This window comes from Microcaecilia unicolor, chromosome 5 (genome assembly GCF_901765095.1).
Source record: "Microcaecilia unicolor chromosome 5, aMicUni1.1, whole genome shotgun sequence".
Classification (NCBI taxonomy): Eukaryota; Metazoa; Chordata; class Amphibia; order Gymnophiona; family Siphonopidae; genus Microcaecilia; species Microcaecilia unicolor.
Genome location: NC_044035.1, coordinates 45,604,879 through 45,621,965, shown reverse-complemented (window position 1 = coordinate 45,621,965; position 17,087 = coordinate 45,604,879). Strand labels below are relative to the sequence as shown.

The 17,087-nt window shown below is 40.1% G+C and overlaps 1 protein-coding gene across 2 annotated transcripts in view; it reads right to left on the bottom strand.

The window, feature by feature from the left end:
- The window catches only part of BTRC (beta-transducin repeat containing E3 ubiquitin protein ligase), a 417,532-nt gene that overhangs the window by 87,382 nt on the left and 313,063 nt on the right, over nt 1-17,087 (bottom strand). For both annotated transcript variants that reach the window (XM_030202848.1, XM_030202849.1), the window contains one exon: nt 14,937-15,168. In XM_030202848.1, coding sequence (XP_030058708.1) covers nt 14,937-15,168 — 232 coding nt within the window. The remainder of the gene's footprint in view (nt 1-14,936; nt 15,169-17,087) is intronic.

Sequence of the window (17,087 nt, the reverse complement as noted above, 5' to 3'; positions counted from 1 at the left end):
TCTTTTGAAACACCCTTTCCTTCTTCCTCACCTCCTCTATTTTTCCCCGTCATTTCCTTATCACTTTTCCCTCATCCCTCTTACCCTTACAGCCTCTCCTCACTTCTTTCCTCCTTCCCTTTAACACTCCCCTCTCTCCTCCTTTCTTCTTCATTACCATTACAAGGGCAAACTGTTTCCTTTGCCATCTCAGTCTCATTTGCCTGTGCCACATTTGTGGTCTTCTGTCTTGCCAGCTTTCTCATCGTGAGCTCAGCCTCATGCTGCCAATAGCGTCCAATAATGTACTACTAAGCAGCCATACATGTCTCTGTGGCTTTCACGGCTTGCTGACATCTGGAGCGTTTTGGTTTATGAAAATATTTGGGATTTATTTAAGAGGTTTGGTATAGAATATAATTTTTGAGGACTTTGTTGAAGGATTCTTCTTTAGCACCCTTTAGCCGGCCTTTGGAGAAGTTTAACATCTTCACTTTATTTGGAGTAAATTAGAAAAGATAAATATTGCCACATTAGTATAAGAAATTGCATCTATACTGGCTTCTGTGGATTAGGTAGGGGTATAAACTTGTCATCTGTATTGACAGAATTGTTTTGTTTTTATTTTTTTGTGCACAATATACAAGATTATGATATAGGACAAACAGTGGTGTTTGTATGGATGATAACAACCAGGAGATCTTGTGGTTCATTCCGGGAAGCTTCAGCCCCACAACAGTATGAGGCATAAAACTACCTGCAACAGTCTACAGTTTACAAGGTAAGTTTTCACTTTATTTATAGAGTCTTTTTAAAGAAAAGTTGGAATGTGTTTAATTTTGCACTGCACAGAGCACTTTAAGCTAGAAATTTAATTTCCAGGAGATTTCTTTTTCTGCCTATGGTATTACCCATAAATCCTTATTCTATTTAAGAACAGAGGTGGGGTTCTAAGGCTCTTTCCTCCTGTTTGAGTTTCATAGTAACAAGTCTGAGTGAGTTCACTGTTTGTTTTGATATTTGAAGAGTATTATTATTACATAAAGATATTAATAAGGTCAGAGAGAGCATTCACCACATACAAGCATCCCATCCCACTTCAAAGCAAGCCACCTGCTTCAGGCTCCAACTGTGCTCCTCTAAGTTATCATCTATGCGCTGGACCCAGCACAAACATGATCTAGACATATAGGGCAGGGCAGACAGCCGCCTGAAAGCCGAACGCTGACATCTCATAACTCTATTTCAGCAAGGACTCAAGCTTGCAATCTTGCATGTCTTTCACCATTGTACTGCACTCAACCAGAATGATTGTTTTCTTAGTATTACCAAGGTGTTCACTTTCAGTAACTTCAGCGTCTCTTTAAGAACCAATAATGGTCAAAGCATACCTATGGCCCTATCCATTCTGAGACTAGCCTTCGGAGGCTCCCACTTTGCTGTGAAGATTGACTGAATTGTCTGGTGTACCACAAACGTTTTTGTGGGCTTGTGGATACTTTCCAAAATGGAATCTTCCATAGAATCTGACTGCTGCAGAGGGGAATCCAAAATACTCAGAGTTTCCAGTGCCTGTGAAGTCATTTCTGCTAGATCTTCCCTCTGGAAGAGATGGGTGACTTTGGAATCATCCCCCTCTGCAATGGAGAGCCCACTCACCTCCAGAGAGTCTGCTGTTGATAAGCCTCTGCCTAAAATTCTTTTATTGGCTCACAGTGCCCTTTTTAGGGATATTCCATCTTATATGTCATCTTTACTGGTCCCTTACAGGCCATCTTGCCATCTTTGCCCTTCCAGTGAGCTTCTTCTCTCCTTTCCACCATTGTCACATGCACACCTTGATTCTACATGCTATTCTGCCTTCTTCTACTTGGAATTCAATGCCTCTTGAATTGAAAGCAAAATGATCTTAAACTAAATTTTAAGGTTGCTCTTAAATCCCCCCTCTTTAGAATAGCATTTATAGAACAACTATAGTTGTGGCATCTACTGCTTAGGTTTCCGGTAAACTACTGATGATGCCTGTGTCTTGTTTCTCATGTCTATTGGTTCTATCTAAATAATAGAGTTCCTATTGTGTGTCATTTGTCTTATTTTTATTTTATTTTTTGATATTTCTTATTGAGTTGTTTCTATTTTATAAATCACTTTGGTGTCTGCTTACTAAAGGTGGTATATCAAGCCTAAATAAACCATAAACCCACTAGCTGCACTAAAATGCTCAACGTCCATACCAGAATAACCAAGCTGCTCTCTGACACTCACATACCCTCCAGGTCCCTGTGCCTGCTTGAACAAACAAGTCTTATGCAGGAGAAGGATAAACTTGGGGAACTCCCCCCCCCACAACTTTTCCCAGAGTACCTGATCCTGAAAGGGAAAGTCCCAAGGGATTCTGTAGGGGGAGCTTCTGACCCAACATAGTGTTATCTGGGCCAGCACTAAAGCGGAGGTAAAGCACTGAAATGCCAAATCTCTAGGTGACAAAATGTCCAATTTGCCCGCAACTTTGTAAGAGGTCAGGTGGTTCTGAACAGGCCCTGCAGGAGTCTCATTCTCCCGTATCACTTGCCTGTCCAGTGGCTCAGAACATAGGCTAGATGGTTCAATACCTTGGGAGGAACAGCCTGAAATTCTGCAGCATGTGTTGCATTGTCCTGAGGTGTTGCAGCATTCACCACAGTCTGAACACCTGTTGATACACTTGGAAGATGCTTCCATTAGACTGCAGTAGCAGTCATGTGATAGGTCCAACACAGCTTGTCACAGAGACTTCTCAACAGTGAAAAGCCTGAGCTTTGTGACACTGCCCTTAGCTGCTCCCCAGCTTGAAACAGCCTGTCATGGTCCAGGGAGGAAGAGGGAGGGGGCAGCAGGCTGGCCTCATAATTCTCCTATATCACTGACCTCAATTACCTGGCATGCATGGGGAGGGAGGAAAAAGGGCACCAGAATGGTGTGGTCTGCCTGGGAAGAGGAGGAACCTGGACTATTCCAAGAATCCTTAAAACTATGGACCCCTCTCCAACAAAACTGCTGAACTGGTTGAGCAGTTCTCCAGCCGGGCCAAGGGGCTCTTAAACTAAATTATAATGTCTGCTAGAGACAGAGAATAATTGGGAGCTTCCACTGCATAATGCCTCTTACAGGGCAGATATCACAGCTCATAGGTCTCTGTCTCCCTTTGCTGACTCGATCCTGTTTGGAGTTCTTGTGTCTCTGCTGGCTGAGAGCTGTATCCCATGCAGTCTGTACTGGTCTGGTAAATGATAAAGATGTATCATTAGGGCACAGAAACTCAAGACAGCAGTAAATAATGGAGGCTCAAGTACTAAACAGGAAATAAGAGAGGGGGATCTGGGTAATCATTCCTGATAATCTCAAAGTCTACAAACAATGGAGTAAGATATGGAAGCATGTCAGTGGAATGCTAGGAATTATAAGGAAAGCATTAACTGTCAGAAAACTTATGGTGATAGTATCTCTCTATATGACCCACATATAAGATAAAATTGTGTCAGATTTTATTTTTGGAAGAATCAATGACAGAAATTTCATCTAGAGGGACATTGATTGTATCTTTTGTCTTTGAGCAGGACTTAAATATGATAATGCAATTATACTTCAAATATTCCTCTGTTTTATTCTATGGTCAAAAAATCTGGATTTATCCAGATGTGACAAAAACAACACAACAAAGAAGGAAACAATTTCTGACTTTAAGACAAGAAGCAAGAGAATTAGGAGCAATTTTCACATTAGCATACCCTTGTAAATGTCTGATTCGTATGCTAGGAATTAAGTATGTATTTTTTGAACCGAATCAATTAAGACTCTTTCTGGACTCAAAAAAACCCATCTAGCCGACTGGGCGAAACAACATGTACAGCTGTGAATTAAGAAACAGGGAGAAAGAACAAGACTTAAGCCAATTTGATTATAATTTAAGAAAGTTTTTCCTTTATTTTATAATCTCCTTATATTGCTAAACCTCTTCCCTTGAGAGCCTCAATTTAGTGGTCTGAGGAAGAGTGTAAAATGTTACAATGGATAAATATTTTTTTTCCTCTTATATTGATTTCTCTGTATTTCCTTACAAACATATATTTGTTTGTAAAATTGAAAAGCAATAAAAAAAAATTGTGTCAGATTTTATAAGTCACAAATCTAAAAGTGTCCAGGCAGAACAGCGACAACCCAGAGGACAGCTACTGGAATGGTGTACAATTTATAAAGTGAAATTTAGGAATCTCAACAGAGGAGTGAGAATTGAGATATGAAAGATATTTAAAAGATGTTAAGAGTATAAATAATACACCAAAACAGCATTTTGGTAAACAAGTTCTAGAAGGCCATGTGAGGCTAGAAGCTATAAAAGGAAGTATCACTTGACAGAAAGGGGGACAGATGCAAAGAGTAATCTCACAGCAAAGGCAGTGGAAGCAAACAAGATATTACATTTCAAAGTGCAATGCAAGGATCCTTCCTGACAAAAAACCAAGGGTAAATAGTATTATTTAAGTAGATAAGAAATACTGGGCAGACTATATAGGCATAGTAGTTTTTACTTGTGAATAACTTCTCTGTTTCGAACAACAACTCTGATGCAGAATTTTTTTTTAATGGAAGGTTAAAACCTCATGCTTTAGCCATCACCCTAGTGTTCATGCAGCCCCCCCCCCCATATTGCACAGATTCTCAATTTCAGGAGGCTCATAATTAGCTACTACCTCAGGCCTACCATTCCTAAGGATTAGAAACATACGTGATTGGGGTCAAAATACAACCCTGAAATTACTGCCTATCTTTTACTTTAAATGATAGAAGAACTCTCCGTGTTTGCTTGCAAGAATTCAGTGATAGACCAAATAGATGCAAAAACTAGCAAAGATCACGAACACGCCCGCATGTTTGTTTAGACTGAGAAGCAGTTCGTAAATAATAAAAACAGTTGCCTTGCATTTCAATAGCACTGCAGGAAAACGTGGAAGAAGCTGGCTAAAAATGAAAGGGCAGTGGACCAATAACCTGGTTAACACTCTGGTGACTATATTACTGGATATACATAGGATTACAGTAGGGGGTTCTCTCTACACTGCTTAAACTAGATGGGCTTTTCCATTAAAATTCTCAACCACCCACTCAAGCCTAATCTACGCTGAGGCCTCAGAGGAATAGATGCCTATAAAATAAGATGGTTGCACTAATAACCTCTCCGTGCTGCAGTTCTAATTCACAAGCGAGACAGCAACAGTCAGGAGGTTATTTCTCTTCTAGTCACATTTTAGATGCTTTGAACACAGTTGTAGTTCAATAGAGTCCTTCCTCAGGCAACAAAGTTTTACAAAACAAAAGAGCAAGCAGTCTGAAAACGCATTTCATGTCTTTTCACAAAAAAATATCTGATGTACACAGACATATATATACAGTTAATGCACACAACATATTAAAGAACTCCTTTTTAAATCCCATTACAATTGTGTTAAGGACTTTATCATATTTATCACAGCAGACCTGACTCCTTTTTGTCTAGCTAGAACCATGTGCTTAATCTGAATGCGACTAAAATATGTATCATTGATTCATGTCACTGAACTCGAATGAATCATGAGAAACCCCACCTTCAAACTGAATACAAGAACAGCATTACCAATAGAAGTGCCGGTGCCAAGTGACTATTCAGTACAAAGAGAAGATCCTGAAATAATAATAATAAAAGAAGGCATCGACCAAGAAAATGTAGTAGAAAGATACAGAAAATGTTCCAATTATACTGTGGGTCATTGGACTGATTAAAAAAATTTCTAAGCACAACTTGATATGTTGCCTGGGCATATTACATCTTATGAACACTAGAAAAAAGCTCTCTTTGGCGCAATGCAGGGGCTGAGGCAAGCATCACCGATGAATCTCCAACGTATCCTGACACAGAGGTGAGATTTAGTCCTGTCATGGTGTGTATAAAGTTAATCCATTTGGTGGTATTACTCCAGGAGTAAGCATTTCAAATTAGCAACTTACATCCAAAAATTATTTAGCTGAAAAAGGGTGACTTGTTTTACAGAATACAATGCTATTAGTATAAAAATAATTTCAATAGAAACTCCTAATGCTTATACAGTTAGGCATGCGTACATGTCTGTTAACTAGAATGATGATGTAGCAAAGGGGTTTTTCAAATTTGCTACATTTAGCTTTGGAAAAAGAAAGTTAAAAATTTCCATGAGGCACAAGCATCAAGCCTTAGTTTTCATAAAAGTGCACATAAGAACTGCTATACTGGGGTCAGACCAAAGATCCATCTAGCCTAGTATCCTTTTTGTAACAGCGGCTAGTTCAGGTCATAATTTTCTGGGAAAAGTAGTGAGGTTCCATGCTACTTATCCGAAGCAATAAGCAGTGGCTTTCCCCAGGTCTACCTTAACAGTTTGACATTTTCTTCCAGGAATCTGACAAATCTTCTTTAAACACAGCTACATTAATTGCTTTTACCACATCCTTTCAACTTCACATAGGGAAATTATACATAAATTAAAACCGGGGAAACTTAAAGTGTAACCAAAAACTCCAATAATTCCACAGTGCTAAACATAATTCACAATCTTTAAACCTATTTTTTTTTACAAAAACCTCAAAGTATTGAATACGTGTTCTCATACTATGGAAGAGACCACCATGGATCTAAAGATGCCCAAAACACAGTAACTTATCTTTTGCAGGGTCCCAACATGGACCATGTTTCATCAACCGCTACATCAGGGAACCCAAATTTCAATTGCAAAGATCAAATTTCAACATCCTTCGTTAGCTTTTAAGGGCCAAACTCTAAAGACCAAAGAAGAGCCATTAAACAATTTTACCAAAATTGTGCAAAGATATTTCTAAGATCGTGTAAAAAATTGACATCAGAATGCAGATAAGGAAGAGTACCTCATTCACAGTTCTGTATAACAAAATGAAAGATGCCACTGACCTCTGGTCATACCCTCAATTAAAAAGGAAAGGGTTACGTGGACAGAATTCGGTTGTCTAGTGGATGAAAACTCCAGCCAACGATTTTAAATTGATACAAAAATACTAAAGTACAGATAGGAACAACAGACAGAGCTCTGTAAAGAAAACCGATTATAACAAATTATAAAAAGTGTTGCTATTTGTGTAATATTGTCAGTGTTCTAATAGACATCATCAATGTAAAAACGCCCACCATTCCACCTCCCGATTAAGTTCGAGAGGCTCTATGGTTTGCCAATGATAAATCCATCTTTGCACTTTCTTCCACAAAACTGAAGGCATGTCTCCACCTCAAGGTAATTGTGGAGCCTCCAAAACTACAAACCAGAAGTCTTCCACAGTGTGTCTCAGCTATGCACTGTCTGAGAAAAATAATATGTGATTGTTCTATGGTATGTCCCCTAGTCTTTGCACTTTTTAAGAGAGTAAACAATCGACTTATGCCACCCATTCTGCTCCACTCATGATTTTGTAGACCTCTGTTATATCTCCCCTCATTAGCCTTCTCTAAATTGAACTAACCTATTTAGTCTTTTCTTATACGAGTTCACCTTTCTCTCAACCTTTTCTAATTCCGCTTTTTTGTTTTGATGTGGTGTCCAAAATTGCACAAAGTACTCATGATGCTGTTCCATCATGGAGTGATACAGAAGCGTTATAATATTCTTTGTTTTATTCTCCAGAAGAGGTGCTGTGAGAGGACTTTTTGAGGGGAAGAAAACTATATTGGTATTTTATTTTCTGGGATACTGCATTTAAACTTGGGAAAAGATAGACTTGGGGTTAAATAGGTTATCTTGGTGTCTTTATTTTAAGTTACGCTGCTTAGTTAGTAAAGACAGCTTATTTATTTATTCATAATTTGATATACCACTTTAACGGATGGACAGATTAAAGTGGTTTACAACAGAAAAAAAAAAGCAAAGAAAATGAACCACAATTTTCAACAGGAACATAAAACACACATACAAGAATGCGCATATTTAAAATGGCATCCAAAACAAAGGTGGCATTCTTGCATATTCTCCCCCAGATATTAGTGCCCAAGAGAACCGCCTCACTCACTAGAGTATACCTGCTGGAACAACCATGCATTCAAAAGCGCTTTAAATTTCTTTAGATTGAATTCGTTGTGTATAGAGAGTGGCATGGAGTTCCACAAATGTGGGGCAACAAAGAAAAAAGCACAGTGACATGTGATTTCCATTTGAGCTAAGGGGGGGCCTCGGTAGGACCATGCGGTGGTCATTAATGGAGCACAGGACACGTGACGAAGAATACGGAATGGTCAGTGAGGAAAGATACAAAGGTGTACCCTCTCAGAAAGATTTTGAAAGTCAAAAACAATGTGTTGAATTCAATATGGTAAAAGACTGGCAACCAGTGGTGACCTTGCAAGGCAAGTGTGACATTGTCAAATTTCTGTAAATGAAAAAGACAACGCATGGCTGTAATGTCTGTAGTCTTTTGAGCAGTGAATTAGAAATGCCTAAATAAATGATATTGGGTGGAAAACAAACAAGCAAATCAGTATAATATCCAAAAAAAAAATTTATTGAAGACATTGTGTATAAGACAAATGCCCGACACAGGCCGTGTTTCGCCCAACAATAAAAAACCAGCATGAGCAGCTCAAAATAGCATATCCTGCATGACGCCAGCCCTTGGTAGCAGACTATTTATCGATTATCTGGTGTCATGCAGGATATGCTATTTTGAGCTGCTCATGCTGGTTTTTTATTGTTGGGCGAAACACGGCCTGTGTCGGGCATTTGTCTTGTACACAATGTCTTCAATACATTTTTTGGGGGATATTATACTGATTTGCTTGTTTGTTTTCCACCCAATATCATTTATTTAGGCATTTCTAATTCACTGCTCAAAAGACTACAGACATTACAGCCATGCATTGTCTTTTTCATTTCCAGAAATTTGACAATGTTTTAAACAGCGTCATTCAACAGTCTTGGTTGGAAAAAAACAAAACATGAAACTTTTCTTGTGTTTTTTATGAAGCAAATTTCTTGTATCCTCATCCTGTTATATTATTTGATACCGCTGTTATTTAAGAAAGATACAGACTAGCCCCTGACGCAGCCCTATCGTTGGGTGAAACACGGCCTGTGTCGGGCATTTGTCTTATACACGATAAAGTTTTTTTTGGATATTATACTGATCTGCTTGTTTGTTTTCCATGTTGGATTTTGCAGATCGGTTGCCTTACTGTTTTCTGGTAAATAAATGATATTGCAATAATCTACGCGGGTCATGAAAAGGGAAAGAATTAGAGAATAGAATGTGTTATGATCAAGAGCTGCTTTAGAGAATAGGCAAGTAAATCCCGTTTACAAAGCTTTGCTAGCGGCTACCATGCGGCAATGCCAACACAGCCCATTCCAATGGGCTGTGTTGTCATTAGTGCACCTGCAGCCACTAATGCGGCTTTCTAAAGAAGGGGGTTAGAGTTTAACATAGCATCACTGTAGAGCACAGCTAGTAGTCAAAAGAAGCCTCCGTTCTCTCTATCTCCACCTGCTGGTAGAGGGACATAACCCACTCGTCTCTGGACTGATCTGTGGGACGCTATGGAAATTTCATTTCTCCACCAGAGTATCCCTGGTTCATACACAATCCAGATCTCTCAGCACTTTCTGGAAAAGGATAATTTTTGCTCATCACTTTTGCCCTCAAACACCCCGTACACCTCTTCTGTTTAATTTTTTATGCACTAGGGATTTAACATAGTTTCTAATTTGAAAATAGGCAAAAACAGCCCACTTTGAAGTCATTCACTTGGGACTAATACTTTTACAGGCTTACATACAAACCCCCTTCAGCTGTTACTATGTCTTTAACTACAGAGATACCCAATACATCCTAATAATGCATTATTGCCATCTTCATACCAGGTTCAAAGTCGGCATTTCCCATCAAGGGCAACAGAGGAGTAACCTTACCACTAATCTTTAATTTTTTACAAAACCATACCTCAATGTGAAAATAAACATTCCAAGCCACATCCCTGTAGCATGCATACAATAAACTCCAAGGCTACTCTATCTGTTGTTCAAGTGACAGAGGGGTATAGTAAACCTCTGTACAAGTCCACTATATGCCACAAATTACAATTATATTATATTTATACAGATCAGGTAAGGATAGGCCTCCTTTCAGTCACAAATAAAACAGTTGGGTTAATAATATTCTCGGTTTCCTATTCTGACAAAATATCTCCGTGGTGGCGGTAGGTAGGCAGCGTCTGAGAGGCGCTGTGGGAGAGAGGGAGGCAGATGCAGGATCGGACCAGCCTGCTCCCTCCACTGCCGTTGAAATTAAAGTTCTCCACTGCTGGGTGGGCCTGAACCCAAACTGGGTGGGCCTAGGCCCACCCAGGCCCACCCGTGGCTACGCCCCTGTCTCCCACTCTGACCTGGGAATGACATCAGCATTCTGCCAGAGACTCTCCCCTCTATCCCAGATCTCCAAGTGGAGGAGCTATTACCAGCACCTTCTCCTTCAAACAGAAGGTGCTAAGAAATTGGGAACTTTTTCCCCAGAAAAAGGAAGTCTACAGAGAAATAGCCCACTGACCACAAGGCCTTTTTTTTCACTCCCACAGTCAAGTTAGAGAGTCCCTTTTTCCTTTAGGGTGAGTGATTCCCAAAACAATCTTTTGGTCCTCTTTTCTGGTCAGTGATAAAAGAGTTCTTACTTTTCTAGTTCATCCCCTTTCATTTTCCCCAGGAGAAGGAAGGAAAACAGCCATGCCCTTCATTAAAAATTGGGCAAAAAAACAATATGCAAATTAGTTCAGGTTCCTATATTCATTTCCCTCCTCCCCACCAAGGGCAGTCTAACTTTCTACACCTGATTCCTTGCAGGGTTTTAAACAGCGTCATTCAACAGTCTTGGTTGGAAAACAACAAAACAAAACAAAACATGAAACTTTTCTTGTGCTTTTCCCTAATGTATTCACAATAGTCCAGAAAGTAACAAAAAAACACACATTAGGTAGCAAGCCTTCATAGTCTTTTACTCTTAACAAAAAATGTTCACAAGAAAAAAAAGTTGAGCCCTCTCCCCTAGTAAGCCTAGGGCTCAAACGCTGGCAGACCCAAAATCCTTTACTCCCAATCCAGCCGGCTTATGCTGCATTGAGACTTACCCCATTCTGCCAGCAAACCTAAATTTATAAAAGGACAAAAGTGTAACTTATTTCTTCATAGGTTATGCACTCAGTTCCTTTCTTTGAAGTACTGCTTAACACTACCTTTATAAGTGGTTAAGTGTATTGAACCTCCAATTCCTCCTCTGAGGTGCACCTTCCTCATAGCCATGAGCATCCTCTGCACTGGGATACTCCTTGACCTCCATGGGCTGGCTCATTCCTTCTCCCTCCTTTGCTTCAATGTGAGCTTTTATACACCCCTGCTCCTTCCTAGAAAGCTTCTCCCTCACTGAGCAGTACCACCAGGGTTTTTCTGGATTATTCTTCCCCATTCTGTTATCCCACCCTCCTCTCGGTTTAAGTGAGTCCCAGTGCCCTCTACAGGGGAAAGTTTTAAATGCATGCTAAACCTGGGGAGGGGGGTGATTTGGGATGGGGACACAGAGGGTAAATGATAGAAAGGACAGACAGGGACACAGAGTAAATGATGGTGGACACAGAAACATAGAAATATGATGGCAGATAAGGGCCAAGTGGCCCATCCAGTTTGACCATCCTCAGTAACCACTAACTCTTCCTTTCCTAAGGGATCCCATGTGCCTGTCCCACACTTCCTTAAATTCTGACACAGTCCTTGCCTCCATGACCCCCCCCCCCCCCCAATTAGGAGGCCATTCCACGCATCCACCACCCTTTCCGTGAAAAAGTATGTTCTTAGATTCCTCCTAAGGCTATTTCCTCTTAACTTCATCGTATGCCCTCTCATACCTGAGTTTTCGTTCATTTGAAAAAGGCTCACTTCCTGTACATTAACGCCACTGAGGTATTTAAAAGTCATATCCGCTCTCTTCCAGCGTATACATGTTGAGGTTCCTAAGCCTGTACCTATATGTTTTATGACTGAGACTGCTTACCAATTTTGTAGCCGCCCTCTGGACTGACTTCATCCTGTTTATATCCTTCTGTAGGTGAGGTCTCCAGAATTGCACGAGGGCACTATCACCTCTTTTTTCCTGCTGGGCATTCCTCTCCTTATGCAGCCAAGCATCCTTCTGGCTTTGACCATCATTTTTTCTACCTGTTTGGAGACCTTAAGGTCATCAGACACAATCACCCCCAAATCCCGCTCTTCTTTCGTACACAAAAGCAGTTCACCCCCTATATTGTACCACTCCCCTGGATTCTTGTAACCCAAGTGCGTGACACTGAATTTCTTATCATTAAATATTAGCTGCCAACCATTGGACCATTCTTCAAGCTTCGCCAGATCCTTCCTCATGCCATCCACACACTCTGGGGTGTCCGCCCTATTACAGAGTTTGATATCATCCATAAAGAGACAATTCTTACCAGATAGCCCTTCTGCGATATCACTCACAAAGATGTTAAAAAAAGCCGGCCCGAGGACAGACCCCTGTGGTAAACCACTGATAACATCCCTTTCCTCAGAGCCAGCTCCACTTACCACTACCCTCTGTCTCCTTCCATTTATCCACTTTTTAACCCAGTCAGTCACTTTAGGTTCCATACTAAGGGCACTCAGTTTATTTATCAGTCGCCTGTGCGGAATCATGTCAAAGGCTTTGCTAAAACCCAAGTACACCACATCTAGCATACCTCCTAAGTCCAACTGTTTGGTCACCCAGTCAAAGAAATCAATCAGATTTGTCTGACACAGCCTGCCTCTAACATAAAAGTTTGTTGCCTTTAAAACAGCTCCTTTCAGTTTTGCCCACTGCTGTTCTACTTTCTTCAGCTGTTCCCATCCAACTAACTCTTTCTTGAGACATTCCCCCATCTGAACAAAGAAGGTTCTTTTGAAATCTAGTACTTTCAGTCTTGAATAAGCCCTCTCCTCCTTTGTCTTACTATTGAACCACACCATTCAGTAATTGCTAGATGCAAAATGTTCTCCCACATAACATCAGAAACATTCTCCCCATTTGTGAGAACCAGGTCTAGAATAGCTCCATCTCACGTCAGTTCTGTTACCCACTGTAGAAAAATTCTTCTTGTACAGAATCCAAGATCTCTTTGCTTCTTAATGACCTTGCAGCAGGGACACCCCAATTGACGTCCGGCATGTTAAATTCACCTATCAGTAGTACTTCCCCTTTTCTAGTTATTTTGTGGATGTCTTCAATTAAGTCTCTGTCCATTTCTTCGTATTGTGAAAGTGACCTGTATATTACACCAATGTAAATACATTTTCCTTTTCCTCTTACCAGTTTAACCCAAAATGCCTCTTCCTTACTCCATTCGTCTTGCAGTTCTATCAGTTTAATATTATTCTTAACATATAATGCCACTCCTCCACCCTTTTTTCCTACCCTGTCCTTCCTGAATAGATTATAGTCAGGTATAACTATATCCTAATCATGGCTTTCTGTGAACCATATCTCCGTGACCGCCACTAAATCCAAGTCGGCTTCTATCACTGCAGCCTCTAGATCTAGAATTTTGTTTCCCATACTGTAAGCATTAGTACACAAGGCTCTCCAGGTGTTACTTTTTTCTCCCTTTTCTATAAAGGTAGTTGATGTCTTACCTTCTTGAGAGTTATTATTTTGGGGCTTTTCTCACCCATTGCCAGCAAATTCAGTTTAAAGCCCTCTTTAGTATTTTACCCAGTCTGTTACTAAAGACACTTCGACCCTTCCTTAAAGATGGACACCATCACCACCCAGCTGCTCTTGGAAAATTATCCCATGGTCTAGGAGACCAAAGTGCTCGTGTTGGCACCATCCATGCAACCACACATTTATCTCCAGGATGCCAGCTTCCCTCATTCAGCCTTTTCCTGCAACAGGAAAGATTGATGAGTACACCGCCTGAGCATCTAGGTGCTTAAACCTCTGACCCAGAGCCATGAAGTCACATTTGATATGCTCAGTAGAATACCTAGCAGTATCACTTGTGCCAACATAGATGTGCAGAATAGGATAGTGGTCAGGCTTGATGAGTCTAGGCAATCTTTTCGCTACATCTCAAATCTTGGCACCAGGCAGACAGCACACCTCCCTGGACATCATGTCTGGTCGGGAAATGGGCACCTCAGTACCTCTCAGAAGAGAATCACCAACAACCACTACCTTCCGCTTCTTATTGGCCACCAATCCAGCAGTTTTGGGATTATTGATCATCGTCTCCTCTTGTTTTTGAGATGTTTTCAGCTCTTCTGCCTCCAGGGCTGTAAAATGATTCTTCAGTTCAACAGAAGATGGAGTTGGGGGATTGATTTTGCAGGATCTGGTGACCTGTGACATGGAGAGAATTGGACCACAGACCCTGGTAAGAGCAGAAGATGGGGCTCAGGAGTGGGGGGAAAAGATCAGAAGATGGATGAAACTAGAGGAGGGAGCTAGGGGAACAGAGCAGATTATGACTGGGAACTGGTGAGTCAGTTGTGGAGTATTGGGTTGGAGGAGGGGAAATGGATGGGAGAGATGGAGAAAGACTTTTGAGGGGACAGCAAGGATCTGGCAATTGGTACCTATTAAGGGACTTCATCTGCTGTACACCACCTTGGGTGAGTCTCTTCATGAAGGCGGTTAATAAAAAAATAATTAATAAATAAAGTTGACATGGAAACTACAGAAACTCCTAGCTTCTGCCTGTTTAGTTTTGCAATAACCTAAGAAATGTTGCTTCCAAAGAAATTTATACTATTAAAGGATGCATAATGCCCAGCCAAGCTGTGTGAATCTTTTCAGCACTATCAAGCAAGTATTGTGTGTTTACATAAGGACCTATTACTTTTGTTCTTGTTAAATACCTGGAAGTGCAGTAATAAAATCTCTTTGTAGCATTGGTTTGAGGTACAAGTTTATGTGTCCGTGCTGATAATGGCACATCCGGGAGATCAGGTGTTCTACAAACTCCACTTGGTCAGACTCTGACCATTGTTCAAAATACTTTACACATAGCTCCTTTTCTTTTTCATAATTTGCTGACAGTTTCCTCTGTTTGGGCACAATCATACTGGAGGTGCCATTGGCAAGTTTTGTCTAGGAAAAGAAAGAAAAAGAACAAGAACTTGAAGTTAAGCTCAGCAGCCTTCTGAATTTACAGAAGATATTTAATCTGCTATACAACAAGAAAAATATTCAGACAATTTGACCATTTCCAGTCTTACAAATAAATACATTTATTAGGAAGTATTTTTCTAATTGCTTTTTATTAGAAAGTTTGTAGAAAAACATATTACACACTTTTTTGCTGATCACGACATATTATGCAGGTGGGGGAGGGGGTTAAGGGTCATGGACTTGATAAAGCAGCAAAAATTGACAGTAAAGTGAAAATAAAAGTATAGTTACACGAACAACTGAGATAACATTTTAATTAAATCATGTTCATTTATTTTCTGGTGCTTTGGGGTTGATACTCAGGAAAACAACGAAGATGACTCAAAAAGTTAACAGATTATGCTTCAAAGGGTCTATGAGTTTATTGTTTAACAATCAAGACTCGACACAGCTGTGTTTTGGGCAATAAAGCCTGCCTCAGAAGTCTCATGGATTGTTGGCAGTAAAATTCTCAAAGAGATTAGACTGTATGATCCACTAAGAGCAATGTCTGCCGTCAACGGAAAAACAAACAAAGGCGCACTGTGCGTCAAAATGATTACTTCCTTACAGACAGACATGGTTTTTCAAACTACGAGTTATTACTGTTCGGAGTTGTGTATCTGAAAAGACATTAAACCTATTTGTCATCAGAAACCAATGGGCCCCTTTACTACAGCTTAGTGCACGCTAACGGACATTAGCGTGCACTAAGTGCCATGGTAACCCATAGGTATAATATGATATGTAGCATTTAGTGTGCAGTGTCTGTTAGCATGCATTATGCTTTAGTAGCTTTAAATTACAGATACAGTAACCTGTGCATTTATTTATGAATTTCAGAACTACCACAATCTGATACCAAGGAAGACTATCTTCCTGCCTTGCTCTCTGTTCTGGACTCCAGCACCCTTCCCCAGAACATTCCCACTGGTCACCAACAGACACAGGCCAAGCAGATTCTATGTTTTTCAACTATCCAAAGCCATTTTTTATTCATAGTTGATTACTTGCCTTTCACATAAACAAAGTGGGGTATAAATCAACATAAGTTAAAACAAAGTACAATACATATACAAATTGAATTTATAAAGCAATCCAAAATTATAAATCCAAACATTGTTGGAATAACCCAACCAATATTTAAAGCTTACTTAAAATAAGTCAATAACCTAAACTACTCTGTAGTTCATCTCAACAGCAAATTCCGTAATCTACTATCAAAAGCCTAGAAAAATCTAAGCAAAAAGCCAAGCCTAGTCCTTCTTTCCAAAGCTGAAATAATTCAGTTACACTTGTAATGTCAGATGGACTGAATTCCATAACATTGGGAAAATAATTAAATGAACCCTCTCCTCTCTTGTAACAGACAATTTGGCAACTGACAGAGGCGCCGATGCAAAAGCCTTGCATTAGAGCCACCCAGTGGCACTTTGCACACAGCCTCTAACTAAAAAGTAATATTACAATTTTGCTCCCCAATACAGTAACCAAACAGTATGCAGATAAGCCCAACACAAAAATGTATTGTATATTTGAGGGCACACAAGAAGCATACACACACGGATCTGTTAGTGGCAGCTGTACTTTGCACAGAAATCCGCACCCAGAGTTGCATACACACATCTTGGATGTATGCTGGAATTGTGTTCTGTGCATAAAATGTTTGAAATATCAAAATGTATCTGCAGAATAGCATTCCACTGCATGCAATTCTTTTGTGCTGAGACTTGTGTGCACATGCAACTCTCAAACATTCAGCACTTTGCTCACTGTTCAGCACACCTTGGTAATGATAACAGTGCTTATAGTCTGCCAACTCTCAGTCAAAGAGGTTCAATGCGGATAACACAAGAATT